At 40.9% G+C, this 17642-nt stretch overlaps 1 protein-coding gene across 1 annotated transcript in view; it reads right to left on the bottom strand.

Annotated features, from left to right (window-relative positions):
• The window catches only part of GTF2E2 (general transcription factor IIE subunit 2), an 84644-nt gene that overhangs the window by 21864 nt on the left and 45138 nt on the right, over nt 1-17642 (bottom strand). The window contains exon 6 of the mRNA XM_007532139.3: nt 9538-9631. Within this exon, the coding sequence (XP_007532201.1) occupies nt 9538-9631 (94 nt within the window). The remainder of the gene's footprint in view (nt 1-9537; nt 9632-17642) is intronic.

Genomic DNA, 17642 nt, shown 5'->3' with positions numbered 1-17642 from the left:
AGTCTGGATACTATTACATTTGCAAAGCTACTAGTAACAGTTAACACTACTATTATTCTTACTATATGCCAGATTCTATTCCAGGATCTAAGTACTTTTACTTCATTTAACTCTTTTAATCCTCATTAAGTATCATAAAGTACATATATCAAATATCCCTTTTCTCTCTGTGGCACCAGGGTCTCAAACAGAAAATACCAGGCCAGTATCTTCTTATTTCATATAGAGAAAGAGAGAGAATGAGATTCATGAGCTCCAATGTTACCTATGGAGCTTCCCCTGATACCAAGCGGTACTCTCGTGTAGTGCCAGACTTCAAACACAGGGCCACATGGGTAATCTATTTCTCAGCCTTTTTTTTTTTTTTTTGCCTCTAGGGTTATCACTGGGGCTTGGTGCCTGCACAACAAATCCACTGCTCCTGAAGGTCACCCCCCCATTTTTGTTGCCCTTGTTTTTATTGTTGCCACTGTTGTTGCTGGGTACAACAGAGAGAAATCAAGAGAGGAGGAGAAGACAGAGAGAGGGAGAGAAAGATAGACACCTGCAGGCCTGCTTCATTGCTTGTGAAGCAACCTCCCTGCAGGTGGGGAGCGGCTCGAACTGGGATCCTTAACTGCTAGTTCTTGTCCTTTGCGCCATGCACGTTTAACCTGCTGTGCTACCTCCCAGCCCCCTCAGCCTCTATTACTACCATTTTATAGTGCAGAATCTCAAAGTGTTAGAAGGTACAAAGGTAAGATGTAAAACTACAATGTGAATTCTCCAATCTCTTGACCACTAAATTTATACTACCTAAATCAGAGTCTACTTTAAGGGAAAATGCCATTATGAAATAAGATAATGTGCCTAGGTCCAACTCAGCTTATCTGATTTCTTGAATTACTACAGAACAACTCTCCCATTTGTAATATATCTCCTTTTAGAACATCTGCTTCTATCAAAAACAGGATGAGGGGGGCCAAGTGGTGGCACACCTGGTTGAGCACACACATTACCATGCACAAAGACCCAGGTTCAAGCTCCTGGTCCCCATCTGCACTGGAAAAGTTTCACAAGTGGTGAAGCAGCACTGCAGCACTTCTTTCTCTCTCCCTCTACCCATCCTTACCTTATCTACCCCTTCCCTCTCAGTTTCTCTGGCTTTATCCAAAATAAATAAATAAAAAAAATATTTTTAAAAAATTCAGGATGAGGGCTGGAGACATAGCCTGTACAGCACTAACTTCCACGGGGCCCTATAGGTCCACAGGCTCAATCCCCAGTATAGCCTTATACTAGAGCTGAATGGTGCCTGGTCCCCTCTCTGTCCTTCCGCTCTTATAAAGAACAAATACATTTTTTAAAAATTGGGCGGTAGCACAGCGGGTTAAGCACACGTGGCACAAGAACTGGCATAAGGATCCCGATTCAAACCCCCAGCTCCCCACCTGCAGGGGAGTCATTTCACAGGCGATGAAGCAGGTCTGCAGGTGTCTTTCTCTCCCCTTCTGTCTTTCCCTCCTCTCTAGATTTCTCTCTGTCCTATCCAATGACAGCAGCAACAACAACAACAATAATAATAATCACCATAACAATGCTGGAACAACAAGGGCAATAAAAGGGGAAAAAATGGCCTCCAGGAGCAGTGGATTCATCGAGCCACAGCAATAACCCTGGGGGCAAAAATAAATATATAAATATATAAATAAATAAGATGAAATGGAATCAGTGTTCCTGAAAAGCATATGTATTCAAGACTACCTTCATATGGTTAAGACTGCCATCCAGTGGAATAAAGAAAAATCTTCATCAATATAATCAAGACAAAACAAAAGTAAAATATAAAGGGGAGGAGAAAGTTATGTATTAAATATTTAATGATTCTACTCTGGAAACACATCATTTACATCATTAAGAAAAAAAATAGTAGTGCAGAAGGTGGTACAGTGGATAAGGCACAGGATGCGAAAGCATGAGGTCCCAATTTCAGTCCCTGGCAGTACATGTACCAGAATGATGTTCTTTCTCTCTCTCCTCCTATATTTCTCATTAACAAATAAAATCTGAAAAATTAATTAGGTATTTATGCAATGCTGACAGAATGGCATCTTCTCTCCAAGTTCATATAGGTGACAAGCACGTTACCCACCCCGCCACTGACTCACAAGCAGTGAAGCAGGTCTGCCGGTGTCTGTCTTTCTCTCCCGCTGTCTCCCTTCCTCTCTCGATTTTTCTGTTCTATCCAACAACAACAGCAATGACAATAGTAATAAATAACAACAACAAGGGTAACAACAGGGCAACAAAATGGGGAAAATGGCCTCCAGGAGCAGTGGATTTGTAGTGCAGGCACTAGAGGCAAAAATAAATAAACAAACAAACAAACAAACAAATAAATAAAATTCTGTCTAAGACAGCAGAAGATAGCTCAGCATGTTAGAGCATAAAACTCCAGATCTGAGGGCCCAGATTCATCTCAAGTACCACCATATGCCATAGATGAGTAGTGATCTGGTCTCTCTTGCTCTCTCCTTTCTCATACACATAAAGTTGTCAAAAAAAAAAAAAAAAAGCAACAATTCATACATTCATGCTGATATTCTTTTTCTTTTTTTTAGAAGATTTTTTTAAATTTTTTTAATATTTATTTATTCCCTTTTGTTGCCCTTGTTGTTTTATTGTTGTAGTTATTATTATTGTTGTCGTTGTTGGATAGGACAGAGAGAAATGGAGAGAGGAGGGGAAGACAGAGAGGGGGAGAGAAAGATAGACACCTGCAGACCTGCTTCACCGCCTGTGAAGCGACTCCCCTGCAGGTGGGGAGCCGGGGTTTGAACCGGGATCCTTATGCCGGTCCTTGTGCTTTGCGCCACCTGCACTACAGCCCGACTCCCTCATGCTGATATTCTAACCTTTAAAAAATATTCTAACATTCTCAGGAGTGGGCAGTGGTGCATATGGTTAAGGATACCTTTTACAGTGTGCAAGCACTCAAGTTCAAGTCCTTAGTCCCCACCTGCAGGAAGGAAGCTTCAGGAACAGTGAAACAGTACTTCAGGTCTCTCTCTCCCTGTCTCCCCATTCCCTCACAATTTCATTGTTTCTATCCAAAATCAATCAAACATTCTCAAAGAAAAAGAAAGAAATGAAAAAGACGAGAGAGAATAAAGCTATGCTTTTCAATAAAAGCACACACACAAAAGAATGCTGACAATACTAAAACAAAATATTTTAAGGGGGGCCAGGCTATAGTGCAGGGGGTTAAGAGCACATGGCAGGAAGCACAAGGACCTGCCCCCAACTCCCCTCCTGCAGCGGTGGTGGGTCACATCACAAGTGCAAGTGTCTTTCTCTCCCCTGCTCTGTCTTCCACTCCTCTCTTGATTTCTCTCTGTCCTATCCAACAACAGTGACAGCAATAACAACAATAATAACAACAACAACAACAATAAACAACAAGGGCAACAAAAAAGGGGAAAAAACATTTTAAGTATATTAGTAAAACAACTCAATAGCAAAAAAAAAAAAAAAAACCAGGTAGGCTGGAAATACAGTTCACCAGGTAGGGCAGGTGCCTTGCCATGTGCACAACTCAGATTCAAAACCTAGAACCACATGGTAGTGCCATGGTAGGACACCAGGGACAGCTCTGCTACTTTGGTACCAGTCTGTCTCTCGTTTACTAAATATGAAAAATAGGGCTTGCCAGAGGCACAACTGGTGAGCACACATGTTATATGTACCAAGATCAGGGGCGGGACGGTAGCGCAGCTGGTTAAACGCACATTGCGTGAAGTGCAAGCAGCAGCATAAGGATCCCGGTTCAAGCCCCTGGCTCCCCACCTATAGGGAGGTCACCTCACAAGCAATGAAGCAGGTCTACAGGTGTCTTTCTCCCCCACTCTTTGTCTCCCCTCCTCTCTTCATTTCTCTCTGTCCTATCCAACAACAACATCAGTGGCAACAATAACAACTAGGGCAAAAAAAATGGCCTCCAGGACTAGTGGACTTGCCTGCAACTCAGTTATAAACCTGAAGGAACAAAAAAAAAAAAAAAGAAAGAAAAAAGAAAGAGAGAAAAGAAAAGAAGACAAATAATAATAATAATGCACAAGAATCAGAGTTCAAGCCCCCAGCCCCAACCTGAGCAGGGTTGGAGGTAAGGGATTCACAAGCAGTGAAGCACTGCGGCAAGTGTGTGTGTCTCTCTCCCTTCTCTATCTCCCCTGCCCTCTCAATCGATATGAAAAAATAAATTAAAGGATAACAGGTGGTGGTACACCTGGTGGAGCACATACGTTACAATGTGCAAGGACCCAGGTTCAAGCCCCTGGACCCCACCTGCAGGGGCAAAGCTTCACAAGTGGTGAAACAGTGATGCAGGTATCTCTGTCTCTCTCCCTATCTTCCCCTTCCTCTCAACTTCTGTCTCTATTCAGTAAATAAATAAGATAATAAAAATAAATAAAAAATAGGGCAGGGGGTAGATAGCATAATGGCTATACAAACAGACTCTCATATCTGAGGCTCCAAAGTCCCACACCACTATAAACCAGAGCTGAGCAGTGCTCTGATTAAAATAATAACAATAATAAATATAAAAAATAAGTTAAATAAAGAAATTTAAAAAGCAAATGACAGTGTTCTGGAAGGGGATCCAGTGATAAAGCTTTGAACTCTCAAGCATGAGGTCCGGAGTTCGATCCCCAGCAGCACATGTGCCAGAGTGATGTTTGATTCTTTCTCTCTCCTCCTATCTTTCTCATAAATAAATAAAATCTTAAAAAAAAAAAAAAAAGCAAATGAGAGTGAAGGAGTTAATATTACAAATGCATAAATTTACTGAACAAATAAAGATTTTAAAAAATTTTTTAAATCTTTATTTATTTATTTATTGGATAAAGGCAGCCAGAAATTGAGAGGGTGAGGGTGACAGAGGGAGAGAGACAGAGAGACACCTGCAGTCCTGGTTCATCACTCGTGCAGTTTTCCCCCTGCAGGTGGGGGCAGGGGCTTGAACCTGGGTCCTTGCGCACTGTAACATGTGCACTCAACCAGGTGTGCCACCACCTGGACCCAAACAACAAAGATTTTTAAATATGTAAAAATGAGCCACAGAAGTAGCTCAGTAATAGCATAGCAGCACAGAAATCCTGTAAGTACAAACTATTTTATTTACTGTTGAATGCAAAACACTAATTCCCCAATAAAGAAATAAAACAAAAAACAAAAAAAAAGAGAAGAGAAGAGAAGAAAAAAGAAAGATGAAGGCAGGACTTGGATGTTTGCAAGCTAGACCTATGGTCGTGGTGCTCTCTCTCTGCCTAGGTGAGCCTGAACATGTGAGTCAAGTGGTTCTCTCTCTCCCTCTCTCTCTCTCTCTCTGTCTAGCAATTTTCTTGAATAAAGCCTAAAATTCCTTAAAAAAAAAAAAAAAAAAAGAAATCCTGAAAAAATTTCCAAGTTTTTATTTAGTATTTACAGAGAAACAACTCCAGATAAAGCACTCTAGAGATCAAGATTCTCATAAAAATACATACTACTTTCAATTTAGTCAAATCCTGCTTTTAGTTGACTAAATTGAAAGTAGGGCACCAAAGTAAAAACCCTGTGGTGAGGGGTAGACATGCAGCTTCCTGGGTTGGTGGGGGTGGGGGTGGGGGGGTGGGATGGGACATAGTCTTTGGGTGGTGGGAATGGTGTTTATGTAAACTCCTAGTAAAGTGTAGTCATATAAATCACTAGTTAATAAATATGAGAGGGGGAAAATTAATTTATGTCTCGAAGTTTTTAAAACAAAGACTGAGTCTTTTTAATATATAGGCTGTGTATTTGATATGCGGACTCTCTCAAAAGCCTAGACCAAATAGATCAGAAGCAACCAATGGCACAGCTACACACAAGATACTGGGTACTATACAGCAAACCCTAACAAAAGGACTTTTCAAAGTTAACCCAATTACCAAATAATGTGATGATAAAACTATCCATTGTCTTTTTGAACCCTAGGATAGCAGGAACCTCACATCTCCACTAGAGAGCCTATATTTCCCCCAGTCCTGGAACCTTAGGATAGGGCCCACTTTCCCGCATGCCTCTCCCAATCCATGTCAAATAATATTGCATCTGCCGATTGCAACCTAATCAACGCAACGATTGCCACCTCAACATGCTTCAGCTCAGACTGTGTCCAGAGACTTCATGTGTGGAATGACAACCCTTCACCTTCATTACTCGGGTGAGACCTTTCCTTTCATAGTATTCTCTAATTCCATCCCAGGTGGTTCACTTTCTAACAAAGTCCCAAAACCTAGATATAGACCGGGTTCTGTAAGAGAGAGCATATGATCACACATATCCATAAACTAGTGCAAGATATATACCTGAAAGCAGAAGTACACTAGAGTTTGCAGTGAGTATCCCCCTAACACTTCCTCTCCACTATTCCAAGCTTTGGGTCCATGATTGCTCAACAATTTGTTTGGCTTTGTATGTTAACTCTCTTTTCAGCCACCAGGTTCCAGATGCCATCAGGATGCAGGCCAGGCTTCCCTGGACTGAAGACCCCACCAATGTGTCCTGGAGCTCAGCTTCCCCAGAGACCCACCCTACTAGGGAAAGAGAGAGGCAGACTGGGAGTATGGACCGACCAGTCAAATTGGCCCATGTTCGGCGGGGAAGCAATTACAGAAGCCAGACCTTCCAACTTCTGCAACCCACAATGACCCTGGTCCATGCTCCCAGAGGGATAGAGAGTGGATGGGATATGGAGATTGGGTGGTGGGAATTGTGTGGAGTTGTACCCCTCCTACCCTATGGTTTTGTTAATTTATCCTTTCTTAAATAAAAAATAAATTAAAAAAAAATACTACTTCCTAAAGTAAGTCAAAGCTAACTAAGTTACTTTAGACTAACTAAAACCATCTAAGAGCACAACATACCTGAAGCCTACAACCAAGTAACATGAGAAAAAACTTGAAGTTATTGTAAATTAAAAGAAAAAAAATTGCCCCCACCTGCAGGGGTAAAGCTTTGAGAGTTGTTACGCAGTGCTGCAGGTATCTCTCTTTCTCTCGCCCTCTCTATCTTCCTTTCCCTCTCAATTTCTGGCCGTCTCTACCCAATAAATAAATAAGGATAATTAAAAAAAATTTAAATCATTATCAAGATATGTGTGAAGTACAAAAGAGGTAACACTTGTAAAAGTATTTCTTGCATAGTTATTCATTCAACAGATTCTCCCTTACCTTATTTAGAACCATCCTGACAACCAAGTGGGTATGCAGTCTAAAAACACTTTGATTCTATGTACTCCTATACTGACAGAATGTTTTACTATGAGCTTACATTACTTGTGAAATCTTAAACTACTAGCAATTCATTTTATAAAACTTGAAAATACAAATTTACAGGATAATCTATTTGCTTTAATGATAATTTCTACTGGTAGAGCAAAGAAATTTCTTATGAATAAACTATTTTTACATTTATTTTAAAAATATTTTACTTATTTATTGGGTAAAGACAGAGAAATTCAGATGGAAGGGGGTGATAGAAATGGAAGAGAAAGAGACAGACATTGGCAACACTGCTTTAGCACTCATGAAACTTTCCCCTGAAAGTGGAACTAAACTCCTCTTTAATTGCTATTTCACATGAAAAATAATGACAACAGCAGGTTAAGTGCACATGGTGCAAAGCACAAGGACCAGTGTAAGGATCCCGGTTCGAGGCCCCGGCTCCCCACCTGTATGGGAGTTGCTTCACAAGCGGTGAAGCAGGTCTGCAGGTGTCTATCTTTCTCTCCCCCTGTCTTCCCTTCCTCTCTCCATTTCTCTCTGTCCTATCCAGTAACAGCAACATCAATAACCACAACAATGTTAAACAGCAAGGGCAAGAAAAGGGAAAATAAATAAATATAAAAAAAAATTTAAAAAAGAAAAATAATGATGAATATTTAAATCTAAAATGTAGGCATCACCCATCTATAGAAAACTAAACATAACAGTTTAGCATCCAACTTTGTAACTGTAACATAGAAATAATTATGGCTCTTCCTTTTCAGAGTTCCAAAATTTACATTCCTACCCCACCCCGCCCATCACCCCAACCACCAGAACACACTCCTCAGCTTTGGCTTATAGTGGTGCTGGGGACTGAACTTGGGAGCTCAGAACCGGAGGCATGAAAGTTCTTTGCATAACCTGTATGTTGTCCCAGGCCTTTTATAGGTAATTTAAGAGACTATCAGTGACTCCTAGTGGGGGTTGAATTGTTATGTGGAAAACTGGAAAATGTGATGCATGTACAAACTACTATATTTTACTGCTGACTATAAACCATTAATCCCCCAATAGAGAAATTAAAAAAAAAAATACTATCAGTGACTAATAAAAAAGTTTGTTTCTTTTCCCATATGGTGTCCAGCTTTCGTACCAGAATATGCAGTCATATTTGTAAAATAAAAAAAGAAACTTCTTGTTTGGTATAGATGAACTATAAGGGTAAGAAATCATGGAATGGGGAGTCGGGCGGTACAGTGGGTTAAGCACAGGTGGTGCAAAGTGCAAGGACCTGCATAAGGATCCCAGTTCGAGCGCCCGGCTCCCCACCTGCAGGGGAGTTGCTTCACAAGTGGTGAAGCGGGTCTGCAGGTATCTGTCTTTCTCTCCCCCCCTCTGTCTTCCCCTCCTCTCTCCAGTTCTCTCTGTACTATCCAACAACAATGACACCAATAACAACAACAATAATAACTACAACAATAAAACAACAAGGGCAACAAAATGGAATAAATAAATAAATATTTTTTAAAAATTAAAAAAAATTTAAAAGAAATCATGGAATGCTATAGCTATGACTATAAGTAAATTAACCTAAAAATCTTTCAAATAAAAAAAATAAAAAATCTTTCAAATATACATGTTTCAAGTTCTATTTTCAGAAGCAATGTTACAAGTAGGAGTAACTAGCATTGTCCAAAGAAAGGAAAGGCTGCAGCTTCGTGGAGTGGCTCAGTGGGGATAGCAGATGCCTTCTATGTGTCAGGCACTGCTGGACCTCTAGCAAGCAACCACTGTTTATACTGAAAAAGTGCTCACTATCATAAAATAAGTGACTCTGTATTCACATTAGAATAAAAAAGTATTATAAAATTTAAAATATATACATACAAATATTTTAGATTTCATCACACTAAATCTTGGCATTTTTTAAAAATTTTTTTTATTATTTATTTTTCCTTTTGTTGCCCTTGTTTTATTGTTGTTGTAGTTACTGTTGTTATTGATGTCGTTGTTGGATAGGACAGAGAGAAATGGAGAGAGATGGGGAGACAGAGAGAGGAGAGAAAGACAGACACCTACAGACCTGCTTCACCGCCTGTGAAGCAACTCCCCTGCAGGTGGGGAGCCGGGGCTCGAACCGGGATCCTTACGACGGTCCTTGTGCTTTGCGCCACATGCACTTAACCTGCTGCGCTACCGCCCGACTCCCAAATCTTGGCATTTTTGTGAACTTAAAGTATCTCTACAAAAACAAACAAAAAAAACTACTCACCTTCATCCACAGAAAAATGGCAACTCTTGTCATTAAAGAAAAGAATTTTCTTCTTATCAGGTCGATTTACAAATAGTATCTGGTCTCCCAAAGCCTTAAAGAGAAAGAGTATTTTCAGTTCACTCCACATCACCTCTCCAAAAACATGTTTTCTGGACAACAGCCCAAACAGCATAGTTCTACAGATAAGAAAGACATTTTTTTCATCCTGTAAGTAATTCAACACTGTGGGTAAGGATCTTTACCACTTTGCAAAAAGGACATGGTAGTATTTTATCTTTGTGTTTGCCAAAATCTATTTGATACAGAGGTCTGTTATGTTAAAATGTCGTTAAATTTTGTTATAAAGCTGTCTTTACCATACATTTATTCTTATGTCAGCATGACTTAAAATATTTCAAACGTAGTAAAGCAGGGGCCAGAGAGATAGCTCTACTGGGAGGATACCAGCTTTGCTATGCACAGAACTCAAGTTGGAGGACCCAGTATACCACATGGAAGTATAATGGCACTAAAGCAGCTTCAATGTTCTGGTCTGTTTGTCTATCTATCTATCTATCTATCTAAAAAAGCTAGCCCAGTGAATCTGAAATAAAATAAAATACTTAAGTAGATGCTACATAATAATGATTACATATGCAAAGAAAATAAGGTCAGCAAAACAGCTCACTTAATGTGTTGCTTTGTCATGTGCATGACCCAGGTTTGAGCACTGTTCCAACAGCATTAAATTAGACAACTACAGGGGGGCGGGCGGTAGCTCAGTGGATTAAGCACACATGGCATGAAGCCCAAGGCCCAGCTTAAGGATCCCCGCTGGAGCTCCCTGGCTCCCCACCTGCAGGGGAGTCACTTCACAGGCAGTGAAGCAAGTTTGCAAGTGTCTATCTTTCTCTTCCCCTCTCTGTCTTCCTTCCTCTCTCCATTTCTCTCTGTCCTATCCAACAACAATATCAATAACAAACAATAATAACTACAAGAACAAAACACAGGCAACAAAAAAGGAATAAATAAATATTTTTAAAGTAAATAAAAACTTGAAAAACAATGCTAAAAGATACTAAAGGCACACATAAAAGTAAAAAATTTCAGTGTCTGATTTGGAAAACTTTTTACTAAGTTATCAATAGAATCTAGAACAACCTATAGATGTAATGGTCTCTCTTTGAAAATCCCACAGTCCTTTCTGCAGAAACAGAAAAATCCATTCTAAAATTAATAATACGGAATCCGAAGGGCTTCCAAAAGGGTAACCCAGTCTAGGAAAGAAAAGAAAAGGAAAGAAAAGAACCAAATTGGTGGTTTTCAAACCACCTGAATTCTAAACATATTACAGAAGATTCTTGGGAAATGGCATCATCAGAAGCACCGAGGACCTACTGTAGCACATATAACAATCACACTGGGAGAGTTACCTCATGTAAATATTTAGAAACTTTTCAGAGTATAAAGCAAATTTGCAACTTCCAAGACAATATTTAAAAACGAAGACAATGTGAAGCAATTACATAAACAGGGAAGATAAGAAAAGGGCAATGCATGCTCCAAGAACAGTTTAGAAATCAAAAGACCAGGGAGTGGGGCTGTGGCGCAGCGGTTAAGCGCACGTGGCACGAAGTGCACAGACCAGCATCAGGATCCTGTTTCAAAACCCCGGCTCCCCATTTACAGGGGGGTCACTTCACAAGCAGTGAAGCATGTCTCCACGTGTCTATCTTTCTCTTCCTCTCTGTCTTCCCCTCCTCATGATTTCTCTGTCCTACCCAACAACAATGACAGTAATAACAACAATAATAACAACGATGATAAACAACAAAGGCAACAAAAGGGAAAAAAATAAAATAAAAATAAATTTTTAAAAAGTATCTATACTTAAAAAAAAAAAAAAAAAAAAAAAAAAGGCTCTCCTCTCCCGGATCAACTAGGAATACCAAAGAAGACCACCCGGGATCGAAACAAGACAGGACTAGAATGACCACAGGAACCCACTAAATCACCGGTGAATACAAACACATGTGGCTAGTGACAGAGAGGAGAGAGGGGCCTAAGGAGAGATTAAGTGACTGCTAACAGTTCAGGAGTTTATCAGTTGAGACACCACCTCCAGTCTGCTCCACCAACTAGGGGACAGCTTAAGGGAGGAGAGGACTCCCCAGAGACTCACCAAGTGCAACTCTGAGTCTTCATTGCTACTACCCTCAGAATCTGGAGCAGCGACAGGAAGGGACACCAGGGGCCAGAGATCTAACCAGGAAACTCAGAAGACCTATACCTCGGTGGCATAGCTGAGGGGCTGTGAAAGTCTCTTTGCATAACCACTGGATTATCTCTGCCACATCCTACTTTATCTCTTGGTCAGGAGTCAGTGATTAAGCTAAGAAGCCTATTGATAGTTTAAAAGCCCTCAGCCTCCCATAGCCTACAGGGAAGAAAAAAAAAAAAGAGGCTTTTACACCACTGAGCTCCAACTCAGGGATTGAAATAAATGTTAATTTCCACCACTGTGAACCCTTTAATTAACTTACTTAGACACAAGTCAATCCAGGCAATAGCGATCAGTAATTTGAAAAGTACTGATAAAGGGAACTCATAACATAATATATAAAATGGTTAAAACAACAAGAAGAAATGTTGGAGAATCGAACCAGGACAAGAGTCCAGCTAAAAGTCCTCCAGAGGGTGAAGCACAAAATAACAAGTTCAACATACAAACATTAGCTAAGGAAATAATAACAGGAGTGAGTAAAGAATTTGAAAAAATTGTAATCAGAAATACAGGAACAACAAATGAGTCTATGGAAGAAAATACTAATTATCTCATGGTTATTAGAGAGCTGAAAACTGAAATCGCTGAGCTAAGAACACAACTAGCTGAACAAGCTAAAACAGTATCAGAATAGGGCAACAAAATAGATGAACTCCAGAAAACAGTAGAGGGCAGAGAGAATAGAATCAATGAGGCTGAAGACAGAATTAGCAAGACTGAGGATGAATTAGAGACAACTAAAAAAGAAGTAAGAGATCTCAAAAAGAGATGAAGAGATGCTGAAAACAACAACAGAGTCCTATGGGATGACTTCAAAAGAAACAATATATGCATTATTGGCATACCAGCGGAAGAAAGAGAAGGAGAGGAAGAAAGCATTTTCCAGGCCATAATAGCTGAAAACTTCTCTAGTCTAGACAACAACAAAGACATAAAGATTCAATGTGATCCACCACATCAACAAAAGCAAGACCAAAAACCACATGGTCATATCAATAGATGCAGAGAAAGCCTTTGACAAAATACAACATCCCTTTATGATCAAAACACTACAAAAAATGGGATTAGATGGAAAATTCCTCAAGATAATGGAGTCTATATATAGCAAACCTACAGCCAACATCATACTCAATGGTGAAAAACTGGAAGCATTTCCACTCAGATCAGGTACTAGAGAGGGCTGCCCACTATCACCATTACTATTCAACATAGTGTTGGAAGTTCTTGCCATAGCAATCAGGCAGGAGCAAGGAATTAAAGGGGTACAGATTGGAAGAGAAGATGTCAAACTCTCCTTATTTGCAAATGACATGATAGTATACATGGAAAAACCTAAGGAATCCAGCAAGAAGCTTTTGGAAATCATCAGGCAATACATACAGTAAGGTGTCAGGCTACAAAATTAACATTCAAAAGTCAGTGGCATTCCTCTATGCAAACACTAAGTTAGAAGAAATTGAAATCCAGAAATCAATTCCTTTTACTATAGCAACAAAAACAATAAAATATCTAGGAGTAAACCTAACCAAAGAAGTGAAAGACTTGTATACTGAAAATTATGAGTCACTACTCAAAGAAATTGAAAAAGACACAAAGAAGTGGAAAGATATTCCATGGGTTGGTAGAATTAACATCATCAAAAGGAATATATTACCCAGAGCCATCTACAAATTTAATGCTATCCCCATCAAAATCCCAAGCACATTCTTTAGGAGAATACAACAAATGCTACAAATGTTTATCTGGAACCAGAAAAGACCTAGAATTGCCAAAACAATCTTGAGAAAAAAGAACAGAACCGGAGGCATCACACTCCCAGATCTCAAACTGTATTATAGGGCCATTGTCATCAAAACTTCTTGGTACTGGAACATGAATAGACACACTGACCAGTAGAATAGAATTGAGAGCCCAGAAATGAGGCCCCACACCTATGGACATCTAATCTTTGACAAAGGGGCCCAGACTATAACATGGGGAAAGCAGAGTCTCTTCAACAAATGGTGTTGGAAACAATGTATTGTTAAATGGGAAACTGGGGAATGTTACGCATGTACAAACTATTGTATTTACTGTTGAATGTAAAACATTAATTCCCCAATAAAGAAATAAATTAAAAAAAAAAAAACCCGAGAACTGGAAATCCTGAACCAGATTACTGGTCAGTCTTACCTATCAAATATTTAAAGAATACCAGACTTTCATGCCTGAGGCTCTGAGGTCCCCAGGTTCAACACCTAGCAATATTATAAGCCAGAGCTGAGTACTCTGGTAAAAAATAAAATAAAACACTCAATAAGGGAGTCAAGCGGTAGCGCAGCCGGTTAAGCACACTTGGTGCAAAGCGCAACGACCCGCCTAAGGATCCTGATTCCAGCCCCATACTCCCACCTGCAGGGGAGCCGCTTCACAAGCAGTGAAGCAGGTCTGCAGGTGTCTATCTTTCTCTCCCTCTGTCTTCCCCTCCTCTCTCCATTTCTCTCTGTCCTATCCAACAATGACATTAATAACAATAATAACTACAACAATAAAACAACAAGGGCAACAAAAGGAAAGGGCAACAAAAGGAAATAAATACATAAATAAAAACACTCAATAAACTAGGAATATGCGAAAATTATCACAGTAATGTAAATCATAATAAATACAATCAAGATCATACTCTGGGTTTTTTCTTTTTTTTTCTTTTATTTAATCAGAGCACTGCTCAGCTCTAGCTGATGGTGGGGTGGGGGATTGAATCCGGGATTTTGGAGCCCCAGGCATGAGAGTCTCTTTGCATAACCATTATGCTATCTACCCACTACCCCAACATCATACTCTACAGTGAAAGACTAAAATCAGAAATAAGGCAAAGATTTCCATTTTGAGATAACATAACATATCTATCTCTGTCTCCAATTCCTGGCACAGAGCTCCTAAAATGCTTGCAATTTTGTAAGTAATAAGAGAAACAGAAGCATTTCTTATTTAGTAGCTGGCCTTTAACATCATTCTTGGCATGAGAAATGCAAAAGGGGTGCTTCAAAAGTGGACTCTCAATTCTATTCCACTGTATGTCTATTTATGTTCCAGTACCAAGCAGTTTTGATCACAATGAAATACAATTTGAGATCTGGGGCTGTGATGCCTCCAGCTCTATTCTTTCTTCTCAAGATTGTTTTGGCAATTCTTGGTATTTTCTGGTTCCAGATAAACATTTGTAGCCTTTGTTCTATTCTTCGAAGAAAAAAAATTAGGTGGGATCTTGATGGAGATTGCATTAAACTTGTTTGTATATGGTTCTGGGTAGTATATTCATTTTGATGATGTTAATTCTTCCAATGCATGAACATGGAATATCTTTCTATTTCTTTGTCTTTTTCTATTTCCTTGAATAGTGACACATAATTTTCAGTATACAAGTCTTTCATGTATTTTAAGTTAAGATTTATTTCTAGATATTTTCTTACTTTTTGTTGCTATAGTATAAGAGATTGATTTCTGGATTTCTTCTTCTGCTAACTTAGTGTATGCACAGAGAAATGCCACTGATTTTTTTTTTTTCTTTTCTTCCTCCAGGGTTATTGCTGGGCTCGGTGCCTGCACCATGAATCCACCGCTCCTGGAGGCCATTTTTTTCCCCCTTTTTGTTGCCCTAGTTGTTGCAGCCTCCTTGCGGTTATTATTGCCATTGTTGATGTTGCTTTGTTGTTGGATAGGACAGAGAGAAAATGGAGAGAGGAGGGGAAGACAGAGAAGGGGAGAGAAAGATAGACACCTGCAGACCTGCTTCACCGCCTGTGAAGCGACTCCCCTGCAGGTGGGGGGCCGGGGGCTCGAACCGGGATCCTTACACCGGTCCCTGCGTTTTGCGCCACGTGCGCTTAACCCACTGCGCCACCGCCCAACCCCCGCCACTGATTTTTTATGTTCAATTTTGTCGCCTGACACCTTACTATGTTACCTGATAATTTCAAAGAGCTTCCTGATGGATTCTTTAGGGTTTTTTCTTTTTTTCTTTATCTTTTTTAATATTTATTTATTCCGTTTTGTTGCCCTTGTTGTAGTCATTATTATTATTGATGTCTTCGTTATTGTTGGATAGGACAGAGAGAAATGGAGAGAGGAGGGGAAGACAGAGAGGAGGAGAGAAAGATAGACACCTGCAGACCTGCTTCACCGCCTGTGAAGCGACTCCCCTGCAGGTGGGGAGCCGGGGTCTCGAACTGGGATCTTTATGCTGGTCCTTGTGCTTTGCGCCACCTGCACTTAACCCGCTGTGCTACCACCCGCCTCCCCAGGGTTTTTTTCTATGTATACTACCATATCATCTGCAAATAGTGAGAGTTGATGTCTTTTCTTCCAATCTGTATCCTTTTAATTCCTTGCTCCTGCCTAATTGCTATGGCAAGAACTTCCAGCAATATGCTGAATAGTAATGGTGATAGTGGGCAGCCCTGACTAGTACCCAATCTGAGGGGGGAGTGTGTCTAGTATCTGATCTGTGGGGGGAGTGCTTCCAGTTTTTCACCATTAGGTATAATGTTGGCTGTAGGTTTGCTACATATGGACTCCACTACCTTGAGGAATTTTCCATCTATTCTTATAGACAGAAGTTGAAAAATAGTAACAGAAGGGAAAACACAAAGCAGAACTTGGGACTGGAGCTGGTGTATTGCACCAAAGTTAAAGACTCTGGGGTAGGAGGAGGGTTCAGACCCTGGAACATGATGGCAGAGCTGAACCTAGTGGGGGGTTGAACTGTTATGTGGAAAACTGAGAAATGTTACGCATGTAAAAACTATTATATTTTGCTGTTGACTGTAAATCATTAATCCCCCAATAAATAAATTTGAAAGAAAGAAAGAGAGAGAGAGAGAAGGAGGGAAGGAGAGGGAGGAAGGAAGGAAGGAAGGAAGGAAGGGAGAAAGAGAAAAAGAAAGAACTACTCATGGTCAGCATAATGGTTATGCAAAAAGCCTCTTATGCCTAAGGCTCCAAGATCTCAGGTTCATTTCCAGGCACCACCAAAAGTCAACAGTTTTATGGTAAGAAAAGAAGGGAAGGGGAGGGGAGGGGAGGGGAGGGGAGGGGAGGGGAGGGGAGGGGAGGGGAGGGGAGGGGAGGGGAGGGGAGGGGAGGGGAGGGGAGGGGAGGGGAGGGGAGGGGAGGGGAGGGGAGGGGAGGGGAGGGGAGGGGAGGGGAGGGGAGGGGAGGGGAGGGGAGGGGAGGGGAAGGGAAGGGAAGGGAAGGGAAGGGAAGGGAAGGGAAGGGAAGGGAAGGGAAGGGAAGGGAAGGGAAGGGAAGGGAAGGGAAGGGAAGGGAAGGGAAGGGAAGGGAAGGGAAGGGAAGGGAAGGGAAGGGAAGGGAAGGGAAGGGAAGGGAAGGGAAGGGAAGGGAAGGGCAGGGCAGGGAAGGGCAGGGAAGGGCAGGGCAAGTGGGTGGGGGCAGTGGCACACCCAGTTAAGCATACATGTTACAATGTTCAAAACCCCAATCCTCGCCTGCAGGGGAAAGCTTTGTGAGAAGTGAAGCAGTGCCACAGGTATCTCTCTCCCTCTCTCTCTCTCTCTCTCTCTCTCTCTGCCTCCAGGGTTATCACTGGGGCTTGGTACCTACACTATGAGTTCACTGCTCCTGGAGGTTTTTTTCCCTTTTGTTGCTCTTGTTGTTTATCGTTGTTGTTATTGCTGTTTCTGTTGCTGGTTAATAGGACAGAGAGAAAATGAGAGGAGGGTGAGACAGAGAGGGGGAGAGAAAGATAGACAAGTGCAAATCTGCTTCACCACTTGTAAAGCGGACCTCAGCCCCGCTGCAGGTGGGGAGCCGAACTAGGATCCTTATACTGATCCTTGCA

The sequence above is a fragment of the Erinaceus europaeus genome, chromosome 2 (assembly GCF_950295315.1).
Source record: "Erinaceus europaeus chromosome 2, mEriEur2.1, whole genome shotgun sequence".
Taxonomy (NCBI): domain Eukaryota; kingdom Metazoa; phylum Chordata; class Mammalia; order Eulipotyphla; family Erinaceidae; genus Erinaceus; species Erinaceus europaeus.
This window is presented reverse-complemented; position numbering and strand designations above follow the sequence as displayed.